This window comes from Mustela nigripes, chromosome 3 (assembly GCF_022355385.1).
Source record: "Mustela nigripes isolate SB6536 chromosome 3, MUSNIG.SB6536, whole genome shotgun sequence".
In the NCBI taxonomy this organism is placed as follows: Eukaryota; Metazoa; Chordata; class Mammalia; order Carnivora; family Mustelidae; genus Mustela; species Mustela nigripes.
Window position 1 is genome coordinate 132,768,148 of NC_081559.1, and position 23,231 is coordinate 132,791,378.

The 23,231-nt window shown below is 35.7% G+C and overlaps 1 protein-coding gene and 1 non-coding gene across 10 annotated transcripts in view; one reads left to right on the forward strand and one right to left on the reverse strand.

Moving 5' to 3' along the window:
* The window catches only part of CSPP1 (centrosome and spindle pole associated protein 1), a 168,164-nt gene that overhangs the window by 8,757 nt on the left and 136,176 nt on the right, over window positions 1–23,231 (forward strand). For all 9 annotated transcript variants that reach the window (XM_059394672.1, XM_059394676.1, XM_059394673.1 and 6 more), the window contains 2 exons: window positions 2,978–3,086; window positions 10,864–10,963. In XM_059394672.1, the coding sequence (XP_059250655.1) occupies window positions 2,978–3,086; window positions 10,864–10,963 (209 nt within the window). The remainder of the gene's footprint in view (window positions 1–2,977; window positions 3,087–10,863; window positions 10,964–23,231) is intronic.
* On the reverse strand, window positions 8,863–8,995 carry LOC132014800 (U11 spliceosomal RNA). The gene has a single exon (XR_009403438.1). It is a non-coding gene; the product is annotated as a U11 spliceosomal RNA (small nuclear RNA).

Consider the following 23,231-nt stretch of genomic DNA (forward strand, 5'->3'; position numbering starts at 1 on the left):
ATCATCACACAGATGTTTACAGCAGCTTTATTCATAGTTGCTAAAACCTGGAAGTAACAAAAAATTTGGAGTACATGAGTGGCTAACCACACAATATATTATTCAGTGCTAAAAAGAAATGAGCTACAAAGACATGAAAAGACATGGAGTAACCTTGGGTGCATATAAGTGAAAGAAGACCGTGTGAAGTCTACGTAATGTGTGATTCCAACTGTTTGACTCTGCAGAATAGGCAAAACTATGGAAGCAGTAAAAAGATCAGTGGTTGCCAGGGTTCAGAGCAGAGGGAGGAATGATAGGTGTAACACAGAGGGTTTGGGGGACAGTGAAGCTATTATGTATGAAACTACCATAGTAGATAAATGTTATTATATTTATGTATGAACCATAGAATGGATAACACCAAGGTAAACCATAATGTAAATTATGAACTTTGAGTGCTAATGATGTATTAATGTATGTTCATCATTGATAACAAGTGTATTAGTTGGGTGGGGGATATTGATAATGGAGGAGGCTGTGCATGTGTGAAGGGTTATATGGAAAATCTGTACCTTATGTTCAGTTGTGCTCTGAGCCTAAAACTGCTCTAAAAAGTCTTATTAAAGAAAGAAGGCAGTAAGAAAACTTAAACCATACACTGAGAAAAAATACTTACAAACCATGTTTGATAAAGAACTGGTATCTTCTATATATAAAGACCTATAATAAAGCAATTTAATTTTAAAAATAGGCATAAGATATGAAGAGACATTTTGCCAGTGGTTAAATACATGGATCTACAAACGGCAGATAAACACAGAAAAAGATGCTCAATATTGTAGTCTTTAAAGTAATGCAGAGTAAAACCACAATCTGATACTATTACATAGTCAATGACTGAGGATCAAAAATGAAATGGCTAAGATTCAAAAGCCTGAAAAAACCCAGGGTTGATCAGGATGCACTGCTGGTTGCAATGTAAAATGGTCCAGCTATGTCATACTTACAGGAACAGTTCTCCAGTTCCTCAAAATGTGAAACATGTTACATATGACTCAGTAATTCCACTCCTAGGTACATATCTAGCAGAACTCAAAGCATATGACCATGCAAAAACCTGAACACAAATGTTCATAGCAGCATTATTCATAAATAGCCCTCAGTTAGAAACAATCCAGATGTTCCATAATGGGTAAATAGGTAAACTGGAATTTCTGTATGATTGTATACTGCTTAGCAATAAAAATTCCTGCTACTTACTGATAGATGTAACTATAAGGATGAATCTCAAAAACATTTTTAAGTGAAAGAAGTCAGACTACATATTATATGATCAATTACATAATATTTCTGCATTTATCAAAAACCGTAGAGACAGAAAACAGATTGGTGGTTGCCTGAGTGGAGTGGAGTAAGAACTGACTACAAAACAGCACAGGGGAACTTCTTGGGGTCATAGAGGCATTAGAAAATGTGGTTATGGTGATAATTACACAACCATGAATTCACCAAAACTTAGGGAAACTGTTCAGTAAAGTGAGTAAATTTATGAATTTAAAAACAGTTCCAGACCTCACTGTAAAAAGAAAGGAATTCATGAGTCTATACTGATAATAAGCTGATAAAGACATGTGGAGGAAGGAAGGGCTTGTAGAATAGCATAAGTGCCAACTGGTAAATAAATACGCAGGGAGTGGTAGAATTGGAATATTAGAATTTTGTAGCCCTCTTGATTGAAAGATTGGATCAGTTAAGAATCACCAGTTGTTGCTACATCCAGGAAATTTTGAGCGGAAGTGTTTGTATGGTCTAAATGTATCTCCCTTTGGGCTGCATATTAGTTACAAGGGAAAGTAATGCAGAAATCAGGCAGCATATAGACCAGGCAATCAAAAATAATATAACTAATGAAGGGCAAATGGACATGCATGTCTCTAATTGTTGACACTTTGAAAGGACTCATCACCACTTAAGTAGTATTTCACCTGAGAATGCATAAATTGAATTTCAGTTAAAAAGGTACAGTAGGCAAACCTCAAAAGGGGAGGTTCTATTTGAAGTGTTCATGTTAGTTGGGCCATATTAAAACAAAAAACAAAAAACAAACAAACAGTATTATGAGACAAAGGAAGATTGTGGAAATGTTCCAGATTAAAGGAGGCTAATGACACATAACAAAGAATTGCAGCACTTGACCTGGACTGGATCTTGAGCTGGAGGGAGAGAAAAATAAGCTGTAAAGGACATTTGACAAAATTGGAACACAGATAGTGGATTAGATACAAAAAATAGTGTTGCTGAAGTTGATAATTATATTGAAGTCTGTAAGAACAAGCTAATTCTTAATATACTCATAAGTGTTTAGGGGTAAATGTATGTAATTCATCCTCTGAAAAATTTTAGAGGAAATTGTTTATGTAGAGAGAATGAACTTGTGTGCACAAGGAGCAAAGCAAGTTGTGCAAAAATCTTGAAATAGGTAAAGAATATACCAAGATTCATTGTGCTTTTCTTTTTTTAAAGAATTATTTTTATTAACATATAATGTATTATTTGCCCCAGGGGTACAGGTCTTTGAATCATCAGACTTACACATTTCACAGTACTCACCATAGCACATTGTTCTGTTCTTATTGTAACTTCTTTTGTTAAGTTTGAAATTACTGCCAAATAATTAAAGCACTTTTTTAAAAGGTTTTTGTTTTTGTTTTTTTGACTTATGGATCAAAGTGTGTGTGTGAATGTGAGGGAGAGAGAAAGAGATGATAATGGTAGTTGTGAATATTCTTTTTTATATCTTTTCAGATATTTAGTATGTATGTCATAGGTTTTGGGGGCGGGTTGGGAGAGAACCAAGCGGGCATATTTTGGCCAAGCTTATATGATTTTCTCAGTTTGGTAAGTGAAATTGAATACTGATGTGGGCTAAGTCTACATGTTGTTAATTATCCTAAAAATATTGTATAGCTGTGCTGATTCAAGTTTTGTTTTTCAGTATCTGCAAAATGGCTGATAATTTGGATGAGTTTATTGAAGAGCAAAAAGCCAAACTGGCCAAAGACAAGGCAGAATTGGAAAGTGATCCACCTTATATGGAAATGAAGGTAAAGCTAATAATTTTTTTTAGCATGTTTCATTAAAATTGTCTCTGAAGATTAGCTTTTTGTAAGTGCAAAATTCCTTTTCAGTGAGTGAGAATCTTCTGTTTCATACTTTTGTTTGGGTGTCTTGTCACCAAGTCTGAGAGCCTGATACTGGACAAGATTGCGTTGATTATGAATGTAGTTTTTCTGTTGTGTTGTTTTATATCTCACCGTTTCTTCTGTCTTACTAGGGTTTAATTAATAATTGTTGTGCTTCATAAAATGATTAGGAGACTACTTCTAGTATGAGGAACTTTCAGAATATGATAGATACAAAAAAAAGTTCTCATATTCTATGTATCTAAATGAAAAATACAACTTCAATAAATTAGTGTCTTAAAATTTTTTTAAATCTACAAAAGTGAATTTATTGAAATAGTTTATTTTGGTATATTTGCTTTCCAGATTAGAATTTGTTCAACTGTTTCTGAAAACAGTGTTTGAAAAAACTTCCTTAAAGCTTTCCTAGTTTTGGTGAAAGAGTAATTTGATCCATTTAGGAAATACTGAGTCTGTGCTAGGTACTATGCTAAGCTCTACTATAGCACTAATCTAGATAGATGGGGCACCTTGTCTCTTAAGCTCAGTGTATTGATAAGATATAGGATGTAGATTAATCTTGTTTTAATACAGTCCATTGTAATCAAAGTCCCCATATCTATTGGCTAACCCGACAGCCCTGGCTTACCTATTGCCCCATGTCTCATCTGGTTCAGCATTTGTCTTGGGCAAAGGTATGGAAAGTATGGGCATCTGGTTGACATGATAAATAATATGGTCACCCTAATTATGAGGGAATTTTACTTAAATAGATAACATTTATTGTGTGCTAGTTATGGAAGAGGCTTAATCTTTTATTCTGTTTTTTTAAAATTCCAGTATAATTAACATACAGTATTATATTAGTTTCTGGCGTACAGTGTACTGGTTCAGCAGTTCTATACATTACTCAGTGCTCATCATTCTAAGTATATGCCTAATGCTCTTCCCCTCCCACCTACCTCCCCTCTGGCAACCACCAGTTCTCCAAATTTAAAAGCCTGTTTTTGTTTGTCTTTTTTCCTTTGTTTTGTTTCTTAAATTCTATGTATGAGTAAAATCGTATGGTATTTGTCTTTCTCTGATTGACTTATTTCACTTAGTTTAATACCCTCTAGATTCATCCATGTTGTTTGCAAATGGTGAGAGTTCATTCTTTTTTATGGGTGAGCAGTACTCTATGGGGTGTATATGTATGTGTGTGTAACTGTGGATAAATGCTTAGGTTGTTTCCATATCTTGCTCTTGTAAATAATACTGCAGTAAACATAGGGTTGCACGTATCTTTTTGAATTAATGTTTTCATTTGCTTTGGGTAAATACCCAGTAGTGGAAATAATGGATCATATGGTAATTTTACTTTTAATTTTTTGAGGAACCTCCACACTGATTTCCACAGTGGCTACACCGGTTTGCATTCCTACCAGCAGTACATGATTTTTTTCTCCACATCCTCACTAACACTTGTTTCTTGTGTTTTTTTATTGTTGCCATCCTGACAGGTGTTAAGGTGTTATCTCATTGTGGTTTTGATTTGCATTTCTCTGATGGTTAGTGATGGTGAACATTTTTTCATGTGTCTGGGCCATCTGTATGTCTTTTTAGGAAAAATGTGTATTCAGGTCCTTTACCCATTTTTAAATTGGGTTTTTGGAGTTGTTGTATTAAATTCTTCATTTATTTTGGATATTAACCTGGTATTGGCTATATCATTTGCAAATACCTTTTTCCATTCGGTGGGTTGTCTTGTTTTTTTACTGTGTTTTTTTAGTCATCATAAAATACATCATTAGTTTTTGATGCTTCCAAGATTATTTGTTTATGTGCAATTAATGCAATTAATAGTGGTCCATCCAATACGTACACTCCTTAATACCCACCTGCAGGCTCACCCATCCCCCGACTCTCTCCCCTCCGAAAAAAACCCCTTAGTTTGTTTCTCAGAGTCCACAGTCTATCATGGTTTGTCTGCCCCTCTGATTTCCCCAATTCACTTTTCCTTTCCTTGTTCTAATGTCTTCCGTGTTATTCCTTATGTTCCACAAGTAAGTGAAACCGTATAATTGACTCTCTCTGCTTGGCTTATTTCACTCAGCATAATCTTTTCCATTCCCATCCTTGTTGATGCAAAAGTTGGACATTTATCCTTTTTTCATGGCTGAGTACTATTCCATTGTATGTATGAACCACAGCCTCTTTATCCATTTATCTGTTGAAGGGCATCTCAGCTCTTTCCACAGTTTGGCTATTGTGGGGGTTGTCTTTTTGTTTTGTTGATGATTTCCTTTGTTGTGGGGAAACTTTGTTTTGATGCAGTTCCAATAGTTAAATTTTGCTGAAGGACACATATCTAGAAAAATCACGGTAAGGCCCATGTTTTAAGATCTTATTGCCTGTATTTTCTTCTAGGAGTTTTATGGTTTCAGACCTCACATTTAGGTCCTAATCCATTTTGAGTTTATTTTTGTGTATGGTGTGAGAAAAATCATCCAGTTTCTTTCATTCGCACGTTGCTGTCCAGTTTCCCCAACACCATTTGTGGAAGAGACCGTCTTTTTCCCCTTGCATATTCATGCCTCTGCTGCTGCTGCGGATTAGTTGACCACATATTTCTGGGTTTTCTAGTCTATTCTGTTGATCTGTGTGTCTATTTTTATACCATACTACTTTTATAATTAGAACCTCCTAGTATATCTTGAAATCTGGGATTATGGTACTTCCTGTATTTTGGTTTCTTTTTAAGTTTGCTTTGGCTTTTGGGGTCTTTTGTGGTTTCATACAAATTTTAGGATGATTCTATTTCTGTGAAAAATGCTGTTGGTATTTTGATAGAAATTGCATTAAATCTGTAGATTGCTTTGGGTAGTATAGATATTTGAACAAAGTTTGGTTTTCCAGTCCATTCCAGAGCATGGAATATCTAACCATTTGTTCATGTTGTCTTCAATTTCTTTCATCACAGTTTTATAGTTTTTACAGTATAAGTCTTTCACTTCCTTAATTAAGTTTATTCCTAGGTATTATTTTGGTGTAGTTATAAATGAAATTGTGTTTTTTTTTTACCCGATTTTTTTTATTGATTTTTAAATTTTTTTATTAACATATAATGTGTTATTAGCCCCAGGGGTATAGGTCTGTGAATCACTAGGTTTACACTTCACAGCACTCACTGCAGCACCTACCTTCCCCAGTGTCCATAACCCAATCACCCTCTCTACCCCCCTGAAATTGTTTTCTTGATTTCTGTTTCATGATAGAAACGCAATGGGTTTCTGAATATTTTCTCTCTTTTTTTTTAACCTATGGCCTTGTAGGTTTTCTGTATTTAATATCATCTACAAATAGTGAAAGTTTTATTTCTTCCTTACCATTTTGGAGGCCTTTTATTTCTTTAACTTGTCTGATTGCTGTGGCTAGGACTTTCAGTATTAATAAGTTGAATAAAAGTGGTAAAAGTGGACATCCCTGTTTTGTTCCTGATATTAGGGGGCAAGCATCAATTTTTCTGTTAATGTTGTTAGCTCTGGGATTTTCCCATATGGCCTTTGTTATGTTGCGGTATGTTCCCTCTAACTAGTTTGGTGAGAGTTTTTATCATAAGTGGATGTTGTACCTTGTCCAATGCTTTTTCTGCATCTACAGAAATGTATATATAGTTTTATCCTTTCTCTTGTTGATTTTATGTATTGTTTTGATTTGTGAATATTGAACTACCCTTGCATCCCAGAAATAAATCCCACTTGATCGTAGTGAACGTTTTTTTCTAAATGTAGTGTTGAATTTGGTTTGCTAATATTTCGTTGAGGACTTTTGCATCTATATTCATTAGAAATATGGGCCAGTAGTTCTCTTTTGGTATTGTCTTTATTTGATTTGAGAATGAATTTGGGAACTTTCCTTCCTCTTCTATTTTTTGGAATAGTTTGAAAAGAATAGGTATTAACTCTTCTTTAAAATGTTTGGTAGAATTCACCTGTGAAGCCATCTGATCTTGGACTTTTGTTCCTTGGCAGTTTTTGATTACTGTTTCAATTTCATTGCTGGTAATTGGTCTGGACACATTTTCTTTGACTTCCTGATTCAGATTTGGAACATTGTATGTTTCTAGGAATTGATCTATTCTAGGTTGTCTAATATGTAGGCATATAATTTTTCATATTCTTTTATATTTCTGTGGTGTTGGTTGTTTCTCCTTTCATTTCTGATTTTGTTGATTTGAGCCCTCTTTTGGTGAGTCTGGCTAAAGGCTTATCAGATTTTGTTGATTTTTACAAAGAACCACCTTCTGGTTTCATTGATCTGTTGTTTTTTTAGTTTCTATTTCATTTATTTCTGCTCTATTTCATTTATTTCTTTATTGTTTTCTTCTTTCTACTGGTTTGGGGTTTTGTTTGATGTAAGGTTAGGTTACTCTTTTGAGATTTTTCTTGCGTCTTGAGTTAGGTATATATTGCTTATAATCTTGCTTTTTAGAACAGCTTTTGCTGTATCCCAAACATTTTGGTCCATCATGTTTTCATTTTTATTCGTCTCTGTGTATTTTTAAATTTCATTTATATCTTGGGTGACCCATTCATTGTTTAGTAGCATGTTATTTAACCTGCATGTATTTGTCTTCATTCCAGTTTTTTTTTTTTTTTTTCTTGTGGTTGATTTTTAGTTTCTTATCATTATGGCCAGAAAAGATGCATGATATGACTAAATTTAATCTTTTTGAATTTGTTGGGACTTGTTGCCTAATATGTGATGTATTCTGGAGAATGTTTCATGTACACTTGAAAGGATTGTGTATTCTGCTGTTTTAGGATGAAATGTTTCTGAACGTATCTGTTAGATCCACCTATTCAATGTGTCATTTGAAGCCACTGTTTTCCTTGTTAATTTTCTGTAAAGATGATCTATCTGTTGTTGTTAGTGGGGTGTTAAAGTCTCCTGTTACTAGTATTACTACCAATACTATCATTACTATCAATAGTAGTATTGATTGGTACTTCCTTTATGTTAATTAATAGCTGCTTTATGTATTTGGGTGCTCCCATGTTGGGCGCATAAATATTTACAATTGTTCTGTATTCTTGTTGAGTTAATCCCTTTATGATTGTGTAGTATTCTTTTTTTTTTAAAGATTTTTATTTTATTTATTTGACAGACAGAGATCACAAGTAGGCAGAGAGGCAGGCAGAGAGAGAGAGGAGAGCAGGCTTGCCGCTGAGCAGAGAGTCCGATGTGGGGCTCGATCCCAGGACCCTGAGATCATGACCTGAGCCCGAGGCAGCGGCTTAACCCACTGAGCCACCCAGGCACCCCTCTTTTTCTCTTGTTACAGTATTTGTTTTTGTTTTGTTTTTTCTTAAGATTTTATTTATGTATTTGACAAGTGGGCAGAGGCAGGCAGAGAGGGTGGGGGAGGCAGGCTCCCTGCTGAGCAGAGAGCCGGATGAGGGGGGCTCGATTTTCAGGACTCTGAGATCATGACCTGAGCCAAAGGCGGAGGCTTAACACATTGAGCCACCCAGGCGCCCCTGCAGTCTTTGTACTTCAATTTGAATGATAAATATTTTTCTATCCCTTCACTTTCTATCTGTCTATATCTTTTGGTCTTAAAAGAGTCTCTTGTAGGCAGCATATATATTATGTCTTGCCTTTTTTTTTTTCCCCTTCCCTTTTCTTTCTTTTTCTTTTTTTTTTTTTTTTTAAATGGGGCACTGGGACCAATGATCACAGCTGCTCAGACACAAGAAAATTATGATTCTGAAATCTCTTAATGTCCATTTCACAGGAAGAGCAATGCAACTGCCCAACATGTGCCACTCATGACACAGCCCTTTTTTGTGTGTCTTGCTTTTTTATCCGTTTGTACCCCATGTCTTTTTGGAGCATTTAGTCCATTTACACTCAAAGTATTTATTGATAGGTATGTACTTACTGCCATTTTGTTAATTGTTTTAGTAGTTCTTTGTTCCTTTCTTCTCTTGCTCTCTTGTGCTTTGATGGGCTTTTTCCAGCGATATTCTTGTAGGTTTATATATTACCTTAGGCTTATATGTAACATCTTATGCATATAGCAAGCAGTCTATTAAGTTAATGGTTGCTTAAGTTTGAACCCATTATAAAGCTCTAGATTTTTACTCCTATCTCCCCTATGTTTTAGTTATATAGTGTCATATTTTACATTCTTTTATTTTGTGAATCCCATTACTTACTTTTTATAGATATATATTTTAAAAAGATTTTGTTCGATTGAGACAGAGCACAAGAGAGCACAAGCAGGGGGAGGGGCAGAGGGAGAGGGGAGAAGCAGGCCATACGCTGAGCAGGGAGGCTGATGTGGGGCTTCATCATAGGACCCTGGAATCATAACCTGAGCTGAAGGCAGATGCTTAAGTGACTGAGCCACCCAGGTGCCCATATAGATGTATTTGATTTTACTTCTTTTGTGCTTTAACCTCTGTATTGGTTTTATAAGGGATTATTCTGTTTTACTATGTTAATATGTAGCTGTGAAATTTTTTCCTTTTCTACTTATCTTATTCCTGCTATGACCTTTCCTTTCCACACAAAGAATCCCCTTTAACATTTCTTGTAAGGCTAGTTTAGTGGTAATGAATTCCTTTAAGTTTTGTCTGGAAACCTTTATCTTCTATTCTGAATGCTAGCCTTGCTGGATAGATTATTCTTTGTTGCAGGGTTTTTCCTTTCATGGATGAGACTTAGTTTTAAGAGGCTACATTTATGATTCATATGAATCTATGAGATAGATACTGTTATGCTCATTTTCTAAGTGAGTAAACTGAGTTATGGGGAAGTTCATGTCACAGAGTTAGTAGAAGTAGGCTTTGATTTCTGACATCCTGACTGTAATACTTGCTCTCTTAACCATCATACTACGTTGCCGTCTTTCCATAAAAGCCGCTTTGGTCAAGGAGTTGTGTCAAGGACTTTCATGTATTATCTTACTGAATCATAATATCCCTGCTAAGTATGTGGACTATTTTTGTTTTACAGATCACAAAAGTGAAGCTCAAAGGGGTTAATTCATCCAAGTACACACAGTCGTGGCTTCATGGTCCAGCCCTGAAGTCTGTGGTTATGAACTACTCTTTTCTTAGGACTAGGTTATAGTGTTTGAAAAGAGTTATTACATATAATTTTATTATAATTATTATTGTTAAGTAGTACATAAATCATGATCTTTAAGTCTTAATTCAAGTATCACTGCTCAGTTAGGTCTTTCAGTCCCTGCTGCATCATTTATGGTTGTTCTTACCATGCTTCATTTTTCCCCATAGACCTTACCGGTTACTCTCTATGTATTACATAGTCTACTTACATACTCTCTATGTATTACATAGTCTACTTACATATTATGTTTATCGTTTGTCCCCTCAGTAGTTTGAATTCTATGATGGCAGAGATTCTCATATGTTCTTTTCATTTGTGTTTCCAGTGCCTGGGACACTATGTAGTAGGAACTCAGTGAGTATTTGTTGTTAAATGAATTCTAATATTTAATTAGAATTTACTACATTTATTACAGTGTTAAATACTTTTGGTTAATTCCTCAGATGTAACACTTAAATTTTTTCTATGATGCATTATGTAATTTGGCCAAGTCATTTAATTAGAGTGTTGAGTGTACAGTGTATATTTAATGTAGATTATTTCCCCCTTACTTTTGTAAATATAATGTCTCTTTCAGGGAAAGGCATCGGAGAAGCTTTCTGAAAACAGTAAAATATTAATCTCCATGGCTAAGGAAAACATACCACCAAACAGTCAACAGACCAGGAATTCTTTAGGTATGTCATTAGGTTTGTCAAATTGATTTTAAAGTATTCTTAGCAGGCTGTTGTGAAAGAGCTTTGTATTTTCAGAAAAATAGATTTCTTTGGAATTGCAGTAACTCTTTGATTTCTGGAATCTTACATATGACTGTACTGTCTGCAAAGGAAATATAATGCATACTGAGAACCACCTACCCATTTTAAATGATATTCTTTTATAATCTATGGGAATCATGGCAGTAAGTATATACAATATAGTTAAAAATTAATTGAAAAATTTGAATGGAATTTGTGTGTGAGAGGATAAATGTGTTAACTGCATAAAAATGATGGATGTTTATTTAAAAATCAGAGATGCTTAGAGGCTACAAAATGCTAGTGAACATTTTAATTATAGATTACTATATTAGAATTGTACAAAAGTTAATATTGCAGCTATACTGAGTTTTTTTTTTTATCATGGTCTGTTGTGAAAATATGTAGAGATTTTTTAATGAAGTATAAATAACATTACAGTGTTATTATATTCAGGTGTACAAACGATTGAACAATTCTGTATATTACTCGTTGCTTACTACGATAAGGTCATCATACAACATTATTGTGGTATTACTGACTCTATTCCTTATGCTATATTTTTCATCTTTGTTTGGATTTTTATCTATTTCACCTGTCCCCTCATTCACTTTACCTTTGGCAACCACCAGTTCAGTTTGCTGTATTTGAGCTGGTTTTTCTGTTTGCTTTGTTTTTTAGATTCACATGTAAGTGAAATGATACAGTATTTGTCTTTCTCTGTCTGACTTATTTCAGTTACCACAATACCCTTTAGATCCATCCGTGTTGTTGCAAGTGGCAAGATCTTGCCCTTTCTTATGGCTAATATTCATTTCTTATATGTAACCACGTCATCTTTATACGTTTGCTGTTGATGGATACTGGGTTGCTTCCCTATCTTTTTATTGTAAATAATACTGTAGTGCGCTTAGGGGTGATATCTTTTCAAAATAACATTTTTGTTTTGTTTGGTTAAGTAACCAGTGATGAAATTACTAGGTCATATGTTACATTTATTTTTAATTTTTTGAGCCATCTCCATGCTGTTTTCTATGATGGCTAAACCAGTTTACATTCACAGCAGTAGTGTACAAAGGTTCCTTTTTCTCCACGTGATTTTCTCCACATGCTTTTTTTTCACTTGTTGTTCCTTATGTTTTGATTGTAGCCATTCTGGCAGGTATAAATATGGTTTTGATTTGTATTTCCCTGTTGATTTATGGTGATGAACATCTTTTTATGTGTCTGTTGGTTATCTTTATGTCTTCTTTGGAAAAATGTCTCTTCCTGTCTTCTGCCCATTTTTTAACTATATTACATGTTTTGTTTTGTTGGTTTTTTTTTGGTGTTGCCTTAGTTCTTTATATATTTTTGGTATTAAACCCCTTACTGGATGAATTGTTGGTAAATATCTTCTTCTCTTCAGTGGGTTGTCTTGTTTTGTTGATGGTTTCCTTCATTGTGCAAAAGCTTTTTATTTTAGCGTAGTCCCAGTATTTTGTTTTTGCTTTTGTTTTCTTGCCTTAGGAGACATACATAGAAAAATGATGCTAAGACTGCTGTCAGAGGGATTATTGCCTGTGTTTTCTTCTAGGAGTTCATGGTTTCAGGTCTCACATTTAGGTGTCTGTCACATTTGAGTTTATTTCTGTGTGTGGTGTACAAAAGTTATCCAGTTCCATTCTTTTGCATGTAGCTATCTAGTTTTCCCAACACCATTTTTTAAAGAGATTATCTTTTCCCCATTGTATATTCTTGGCTTCCTTTGTCATAGATTAATTGAACATGTAAGTGTGGATTTAGTTCTGGGCTAGTTATTCTGCTTCATTTATCTGTGTGTCTGTTTTTGTACCAGTACCATAGTGCTTGGATGACTACAGCTTTGTAGTGTATTTTGGAATCTCTTATTGTGATACCTTCAACTTTGTTCTTTCTCAATATTGCTTTGACTGTTCAGGATCTTTTTATTTATTTTAAAGGTTTATTTATTTGTCAGAGAGTAAGAGAGCATGTGAGCATGAGCAGGGGGAAGGGCAGAGGGAAAGAATCCCAAGCAGACTCCCTGCTGAACGTGGAACTTTATGCTGAGCTTGATCCCCAGACTCTGAGATCACAATCTGAGTTGAAATCAAGAGTCAGATGCCCAGCTGACTGAGTCACCCAGGAGCCCCCAGGCTCTTTTTAAATTTTAGTATTGTATTTTGGAAAAGCTCCTTTATTTTTAAGGACCCCAGTTTCCTTATTTGTAACATAAAGAAGTTGGGTTATCTTCCAGACCTAAATTTTTATGAATTGAAATTTTGATTATTGCCAAAGATAATTTTTTAAAAGTAGATTCTCTTAAGCAATAAGGTTAGACAGAATCACTTTGAAATTCTGGGTTACAGCTTACTCTGGATTGTACCTGTCATGCCTTCATGACCTGGCACAGGTTATTTAAACTCTGTTTCCTTATCTTAAGAATTGGCATCTACCTTAAAAAGGTTATTGTAGCAATAATTGAGTACATGTGAAAAGATCACTGGCACATAGTTGGTAATAAATCCTTATTTTGTGACCTCATATCTTTTTTAATGTAGGTTTTGGTTTTTGAGAATTAAGAATTTAAGAATTATTCTTTATTACATGCACAAATGATAGATAGTTTAAAGTCTAGTTTAAAGACAGTGACCTCTGTTTATTCCTTAATTGGTGTTCTTTAGGGCAATGTCTTAGGCCTTTTTGTTTCATACATTCCCTGACTGACCTTATCCACTCAAGAGGCTTTATATGCCATCAGTGTGTTCATGACCCCTAAATCTGTATTCCAATCCTGATTTTTTTTTTAATTGAACTCTGGACCCATATGTCTAATTTCCTATTGGACATCTATACTTGGATGTCATGGGCTCAAAATTAACATATGCAAGATTATCTTTTTTCTTAAACTTTCTGGTACTCTCATGAGGTGTTGCTTAGTAATCCTCGACTCCCTTTGTCCCTTTGTCTCCCACAGCAAGTAATTACATAAGTTCATTTGACTGTGCTGCTTGAATTTAAAAATAAGTTGATTTTTCTCTAATCCCACAAACATTATTTTATGCAGGCCTATGCTGTCTCAGATTTTTTTCTAATGTTCTTTTTGTTTTATGGTCTAGCACCCCCCCAACTAAGTCTGCACTGCCCTCATTATCCTTTCAGAAAACAAAGGATCACATTAATCTTCCTCAGCTCCTTCAGTGTATTCTTGTTTACTGTATGATAATTTTATCCTTTTATTGCTTTTCCAAGACTGTGTTGGCTGTTTATGCCTTGTGCTTCTGTCCTGTGATTTTCCCCATGAAGTGTTGTTTTGAATTTACTTAGCTGTCTCTTTTACTGCAGTGGTATACCAGCTTGCCTGGCATTGTATATTTGCTGCCTAGCATAGTTCCTGGCACTTTATTAAAGATGTTGTAAGTGAATGAAGGTTCTGATTGCAAAAATAAACTATTCTGTTAGGTGTGTAAAATTTAATTTTCATAGTGTTTTATTGCCAGCTGAAACAACAATTGTTTTTGTGCTTTGAATCTTATTAAAGAATAATATATAATTTGATTGATTTGATAACTTATCAGTATTCAGGTACTGACTGGCTTGAATAATTGTGGCCTTAAAATTAGGCCAAATGCACATGAAAAGATGCTAAACATCACTAGTCATGAGGAAAATGCAAATTAAAACTACAAAGAGACCACATCATGCCTGTTAGAATGGTCATCATCAAAAAGACAGATAACAAATGCTGGCATGGAACCCTTGATTGCACACTACTGTTGAGTTGAAGACATGCATAGTTAAATAAGTCAGAAAAATATAGTGCATGATCTCACATGTGGAATATAAACAGAATACAAAACCAAACTCAGAAAAAGAACTCAGATTTGTGGTTACCAGAGGTGAAGGGTGGGGGCAGGGGAATTAGAGGAAGGTGGTCAACAGACCTTAATTTCCAGTTATAAATAACTACAGTGTTTAAAAATAAATAATATGTAGATACATATTAGGGAAATAATGTATAACATGATGATTACAGCTAACATTGCTGTGTGACTTCTAGGAAATTTGTTGAGAGTCAGTTCTAAGAGTTCTCATCAGAAGGAAAATGTTTGTCTTTTTTTTCTTGCCTTTTCATTGTATCTATACAAGAAGATGGATGCTAGCAGAACCTATTGTGGTGATTATTCCACAGTATATTTAAATCAAACAGTCAAGCTATATGCCTTAAAGTTACACAGTGATGTATGTCAGTTATTTCTCAATAAGACTGGAAAGAAGTCAGGCCAAATATGTAGTTTGTCATGATGGGAAAATTGTAAAAGAGTTTGGTATTAGAGAGTTTTCTTTCTTTCCTTTTTTCTTTTTTTTGAGAGTTTTCTCATGTGGTTTCTTACAGGACTTAGGAAGCAAACTGGTCTAAAAAGGTCAAATTTGGAAATTATATTTTGAATTAAGTTCTTTGATACCCTACTTGAATAAGTAATTAAGCACAGTAGTTATCAATAATATATAAACTGGCAATATTCATTTAGCAAGTGAAAATCTATTGATAGCTCATGATGCAGCTATCATGAAACCCACTGCATTTTTCTGATTTTTCTAAATTCATATCAGTTAGTGGTAATATTTATGGGTAATGCTTATCCATGTAGCTTATTCTTCCATTCTCATTCTGTACCTCACACAGAACTATTTCAGGAGTTGGTTTTTGACACCCGACTACCCAGGATTGAACCGAACTTCACAGTTTAAGGGCATAGTCCTCCACAAGGCTTCTCTTACTTTGGACATCAGTAGCTAGTTTTATTGGAGTCCACAGGCTATCCTCTATTCTGGCTACAAATATGGGGGTTTCTACTACCCTGTCAAATTTTATAAATCACTAGAATGACTTACAGAACTCAGGAAAGTGCTATACTTCATGATTACAGTTCTGTTGTAGCACAGGCCTCAGATTAGAACTAGTCAAAGAGGAGAGATGGATTAGGAGTGGTCCGCATGTGAAGCTTCTGTCAGCCTCAGGACATGTTACCCTCCTCTCTTGCAAATTCATTGATTGCCAGCCAGCATGCCCACCTGAGTTTCAGTGTCCAGAGCTTTTACTGAGATTTCACTGGCCCTTTTACTGAGATTTCCCTCAGCCTCCAGACTCCCTATTTTTACCTGAGGTCTGGCTGATGTTAAATGGTTGAAGGGTCTAACCCTCTAATCACATCTTTCCAGTGTGGTCTTTCTGATGTGACCAGCTCACATCTATGTTATCTCTTCAGCATAAACTATGTAGGAGCTGACCATGAATCTGTATAAACTATTGGGTATGGGTCCCAGGGACCTACCATGAATATTCCAAGCCTCTCATCACTCGGAATATTCCAAGGATTTAGAAATTAACCTTCTAGGAACCAGGACAAAGGATAGTGAAGTTCTTTATTTTATATAGCATGTACATGGTTTAGTCTATGTAAGTCAATGAAATTATGTCGTTAGTAGGAATTTGTTAGAATAATTTAGGTTTAATGAAATATGGGAGTCAGCTGAAAATGACCTGTAGAAGCAAATAATACTTTCTACACCATATCTAGGCACATTAGTGATTTTTTAGTTAAAAGGAATTAGTCGACTTTTACTAACTCCTTATTGTATTTGTAACCATTATTATTATTATTTTTTAAAGATTTTATTTATTTATTTGACAGAGAGAGACCACAAGTAGACAGAGAGGCAGGCAGAGAGAGAGAGAGGAGGAAGCAGGCTCCCCGATGAGCAGAGAGCCCGATGTGGGACTCGAGCCCAGGACCCTGAGATCATGACCCGAGCCGAAGGCAGCGGCTTAACCCACTGAGCTACCCAGGCGCCCTGTAACCATTATTAGAAGTGCTTTCTGTAATTTTTTAAGTGTTTAGGTCTATGTACCTCAGTTAAATATCATCTTTTTAAGCTTTTCTCTTTCTTAGAGAAATTGAATATTTTCATTTAGGTTGAGCATTATTACTTTTTTTTTTTTTTTAAAGAATTTATTTATTTATTTGACAGAGAGAGAGAACACAAGCAGGGGGAGTGGGAGAGGGAGAAGCAGGCTTCCCGCTGAGCAAAGAGCCTGATGTGTGGCTTGATCCCAGGACCCTGAGGTCATGCCCTGAGCTGAAGGCAGACGCTTAATGACTGAGCCACCCAGGCGCCCTGAGAATTATTACTTTGATTCTAATGCTTTATATCCTAGAAGATATTTTAATAATTGACATAATATAGCCAGTACTTTCAACATTTTTTCATATATACCTATTTTTAACCCACCATCCATAGATTGTTTCTGCTACGTTTGAAAGGTAGCTCAAATGGTGAAGATAGAAGCATTGCTTTGTTTTGAGTTTTGTCAAAAAATTTTTTCTAGTAAAGAAATAAAATTTGCACATGCAAAATGATAAAGTGTATAGAACAGAGACCCCCTGGTTGGCTCAGTTGGTTGGGCATCCAACTCTTGATTTCAGCTCAGGTCATGATCTCAGAGTCTTGAGATTGAGCCCTGTGTTGAGTTCTGTGTCCAGCAGGAAGTCTGCTTCTCTCTCTCTCTGTCTCTCCCCTGCCCCTCCCCTTGCTCGTGCTCTCCCTCTTTTTCTAAAATAAATAAATAAATCTTTTTTAAAAGTACATAATAGTTTGAAAATTTGTGACCTTCCCAACCCTACCCTTTAGTCTTCTCTTAAGCAGTATCTTGTATATAATTTCATGGTTAGACTGTGCGTATGTGTATATACCCCTTCTTTTTCTCTATATCTGGTATTATAGATCCTGTTCTGTATTTGAAAATACTAGTTTTGTGATTTACAGTATAGGGACATGACCACAGCCTTTTGAGATTAAAAAGCAGTGGTATGCATCTATTTGACCTGGAGCAGTTCCTGTCTAAGGTTTTCATTATAGATGCAAGAAAAAAGTGTCCTAATTGTGGCAGCCATTATTGAATGGGGGAATACAGAGGAAAACATGTAGAAAGAATTTTTGCAACTCAGATATAACTTGTAAATACTGAAAAGCCAGTTATATTCCAAAAAAGAAACTGAAATTTTAGTTAAAAAAAGGTAACCTAGACCTGGGCATAAAACTGTATTAGCCAGCCTTTATCTCTGTGTATAAAGAAAGTTCATTGTGTACCAAACTGGTACTTGCTGTGGATTATGGAAGATGTCATATAGCACTTACTGTGTTATATTGAAATTCTATGCTTGCTTGTTTATTGTCTAGATGCTGTTCTTTGCTTTTGGGCAAAGACTTATATACCTGTTTATCTCCCCAAGACCAGCAAAGTACCTGGCGTATAGGTGGTGCTCAGTAAATATTAAATGAAGATTTACTGAGTCAGTATGTATCTTGGAGGAGAGGTTAGCTTTTAAATGTGGCAATGTTGAAATTTATTTTGAAAAACTAAATACAGAGTAAGAAGAAATCCATTAAGAAACTTAATATTTTCAGTAACTTTAATAAAATTTAATAAAATTTCATGAATTAAAGGAAATACTAAAGACAATTTTCTTTTTTTAAAGACTTTACTTACTAGAGAGAGAACGAGAGCGCGCAAGCATGAGAACAGGGAGGGTAAGAGGGAGAAGCAAACGCCCCACTGAGCAGGGAGCCCAATGCAGGACTCGATCCTGGGACTCCAGGATCTTGACCTGACCTGAGGGCAGTTGCCTAACAACTGATTCACCCAGTTGCCCTAAAAACAATTTTCTATCAAAAACGGTCTCACTGGGGCGCCTGGGTGGCTCAGTGGGTTAAGCCTCTGCCTTTAGCTCAGGTCATGATCTCAGGGTCCTGGGATTGAGCCCTACACCGGGCTCTCTGCTCAGCAGGGAGCCTGCTTCCCCCTCTCTCTCTGAATGGCTCTCTGCCTACTTGTGATCTCTCTCTGTCAAATAAATATATAAAACCTTAAAAAAAAATGGTCTCATTAATAAGAAGAAAAAGATGTTAGGTTAACCTTAGATAAATCTTCAAATTCAGCAATTAATATGTCACTGTATTTGTCAGTGTTCTTCAGAGAACCACAAGAATGTGTATGTATAAGTAAATACATATAATACATAAATAAACACCCACACACATATTTAGAGAGAGAGAAATAATTAAGGACTTGGCTTGTGATTATGGAGGCTGGAAAGTCTAATATCTGTAAGGTAAGCTGTGAAGCTGGTGACCCAGGGAAGAGCTGATGTTGCAGTTCTAAGTCTGGAGATTGTTGGCAGAATTCCTTCTTGCTTGGAAAAGGTCAGCCTTCATTAAGGCCTTCCACTGATGGAATGAGGCCCACTCACATTATGGAGGGCAGGTTGCTTTACTCAGAGTCCACCAGTTTAAGTGTTTATCTCATCCAAAAAGTGCTCTCACAGAAACATTCATAGTAACATTTGACCAAATATCTGGACACCATGGCCCAGCCAAGTAGGCCCCTAGAATTAACCATCAGAGTCACTAATGGAATCTTTTCTTTTTTTGACTTTCTTTACAAGTGGTATAGAAAAAAATGTTAAAAACTCATTGTAAGTAGGGGGTACCTCGGTGGCTCAGTTGGTTAAGCAACTGCTTTTGGCTCAGGTCATGGTCCTGGAGTCCTGGGATCGAGTCCCACATCCGGCTCCCAGCTCCGCGAGGAGTCTGCTTCTCACTTACTCTATCAAATAAATCTTTCTTATTTTTTTTTAAAGATTTTATTTATTTATTTGGGGCACCTTGGTGGCTCAGTAGGTTAAAGCCTCTGCCTTCGGCTCGGGTCATGATCCTGGGATAGAGCCCTGCATTGGGCTCTCAGCTCAGCGGGGAGCCTGCTTCCCTTCCTCTCTCTCTGCCTGCCCCTCTCCCTCCTTGTGATCTCTGTCTGTCAAATAAATAAATAAATAAATAAAATCTAAAAAAAAAAAAAAAGATTTTATTTATTTATTTGACAGACAGAGATCACAAGGAGGCAGAGAGGCAGGCAGAGGAGGGGAAAGCAGGCTCCTTGCTGAGCAGATAGCTCAATGCGGGGCTTGATCCCAAGACCCTGGAATTATGACCTGAACTGAAGGCAGAGGCTTTAACTCACTGAGCCACCCAGGCACCCTCAAATAAATATTAAAAAAAAAAAAAAATGGAAGTAGGATTTCACATAATTGTTAGCACCAGTAAATCTTTAGTGTTTGCTGACTTGTTTAATATTGCAGTTGTGTTATGTGGACAAGTTAGACCTCTTAGACAAAATTGATAAATTACTAGAAAGACTCAAATTACTGAAATTAATTGAAGAAGAAATGCAAAATCTAAATAGACATATAACATGTAACGAAATTGAAATCTTCATTACAAGTCTTTCACAAAGAAAAGCCTAGGCCTGGATGGTTTTGTTGTTGAAATCTACCAAATGTTTAAAGGAGCTGGTGATTCACAGACCTGTACCCCTGGGGATAAAAATATATGTTTATAAAAAATAAAAAATTAAAAAAAAAATAAAGGAGCAATAATACCATTCCTTTATAAACTTGAAGCAAAAGAGAAAGGCACACTTCCCAACATATATTGTGAGGCCAGTATTATCCTAATATCAAGGCCAGATGAAATTTTTGTAAGAAAAGTAAATTACAAGGTAGTATGTCTTTTGAATATTGATTCAGAAATCATAAACAAAATATTAACAGATTGAATCTAACAACATATAAAAATGATTATACACTCTGGCCAAGTGAGCTTTATCATAGCAATGCAAGTTTTTAGTCTTAATATTTCAAAATTAATATATACCAGATTAATAGAATTACGGACAGAAAGCACATGGTTTTCTCAATAGTTGCAGAAAAAGCATTTGACCAAATCCAACACCGATTTATAATAAAAACTGTCAACAAACTTGGAATAGAAGAGATCTTTCAATTCTGAAATAGGGCATCTGTGAAAAACCTATAGCCAGCATCACACTTAATAGTTTATGACTACAAAGCTTTCCTTCTAAGAGCAGGAAAAAGACAAGATGTGTAAAGTTACCACGTCATTCAGCTTTGTGCTGAGGGTTCTAGCCAGTGTAATGAAAGACTACAAGAAATACAAAGCATCAAAGTTAGAAGTAAAACTGTCCTTGTTTGCAGATGGCATGATTCTGTTTGGAGAAATCCTAAGGACTCCACAAAAAAACTATTAGAAATCACGAGCTTATTAGCAAGTTCACAGAATATGAGATCAATTAAAAAAAAGTTGCTTCTTTATATTAGCAATGAACAATATGAAAATATTAAGTAAACTGTTCAGTTCCAGTAAATGGTGTAGTGCAGTAAAAAGAGATCTCCTTGGATTCTTGTGTGTTTTTCATGGTCTTTAGTGCAATATTGTAAACTTTGGGTTACACCCTGGAATCCATACAAAGTGCCGCTAGTGATGCTGGGAGTGCCCCCAAGAAGCAAAGTCCTATTACAATAAAAATTGAATTGGTTGATAGGTTGATTAAGGTCTACTGCTGTGGTTGGCTCAGCATTTCAAGATCATCGAATTCTGTGTTAAGGACCACTGTGAAAAAGAAAAAAAAAAGGAAATTCATGAAGCCATTGTTCTGCTACGCCAGCAGGTGTGAAAACCTTGCACTTTTTGAGAATGCCTTTTCATGTTTTATTGAAAATAGAAACTTTATGTGGGTGCAGGATTGCTATAAGAAAGGCATACCTATATACTGTACTATGATTTGAGGAAAAGCAAAGTTATCATGTGGCAACTTAAAGCAAAAGGAAGATGAAGAATCTAAAGGTAGAGAATTTAATGCCAGCAAGGGATGGTTGGATAATTTTGGAAGGAGGTTTATCTTAATGCCAAGATAGCAGGGGAAGCAGCTCCTGCAAATGAGGAGGCAGCAGACAAATTCCCAGATGCCATTAAGAAAATCATTGAGGAGAAAGAATATCTGATTGAACAAGTTTTAATGCAGATGAAGGTCCCCTATTTCGAAAATAAAAATACCACAAAGGACACATGTTAGTAAGGAAAAGAAGCAGTTGATATTGGACAGTGCCCCTGACTGCCCAGAACCCCATGATTTCAACACTGAAGATGTTGAATATTCTACTTGCCCCCAAACACAGCATCTTTTTATTTAGCCTCTAAATCAAGGGGTTATATGGACCTTTGTAGCTCATTACATATGGTACTCCATGGAGAGGATTGTCAGCAGTATGGAAGAGAGAACCCTGGTAGGGAGAGCACCGTGAAAGTCTGGAAGGTTTGAAGAGGTCATCATTTGTATAGGAAAAGCCATGAAAGCCATTAGGGCTGCAGCAATAAATTCCTGCCGGAGAAAACTGTCTTCAGATGTTGTGCATGACTTCATAGGATTTATAGCAGAGCCAGGCAAGAAACTTATGAAAGAGATTGTGGATATGGCCAAGAAAAAAAAAAAAAAGATTTCAAGATAAGAATCTTGGAGAAGTTCAAGAGTAAGTAGACGCCATGCCAGAGGAATTAATAGAAGATGACTCAGTGGAGATGAGTACTTCCAAACCATGGCAAATGATGAGAAGAAAGACCTCGAAGAGCAGTGATAGAAAACAAATTGACATCTGACAATCTGGCAGAAGTGTTTGAGTTATTCAAGACTGCTTTGACTTCTTTCACAACAGGGGCTCTTCAGTGTTATGGGCACTGAAATTAGAGGATATGGTGGAGAAAGGATTGATAGGGTATAGAAACGTTTTTAGAGAAATGAAAAAACAACAAATTACAGTGTATGTTCCTAAAGGGATACCAAGTGTGACAGCCTCTCCTGGCTTTGCTCCCTCTTCTTCCACTTCTTTTGCTTCTAAGACAGCAAGACCAATGCCTCTTTTTCCTCCTCTTCAGCCTACTCATTGTGAAAATGACAGGGATGAAGACCTTTATGATGATCCCTTCCACTTAGTGAATAGTAAGCAGTTATTGTGCTGTACAGTAGTTGCAGTTATCTTTTGTGTCTTAGTGTGAAAGTTTAATAACTCTATGGTAAGAACTGTATATTTTTGTGTTATTATTATTGCCTAAATATTCATTGCATAGAACATTGCATGCAAGACTTCTATGGAAATGGATAGCCTATCCTTGTGTAGGAACAAGGTGAGTGATGTTTACTATAAAATTAATTAGGTTTTCTATGTTTTATATATTTGCTTTCAAAGAATTATATTATCATACAGTATGCCTCTCTTGTAACTGAAGAAACTATCAT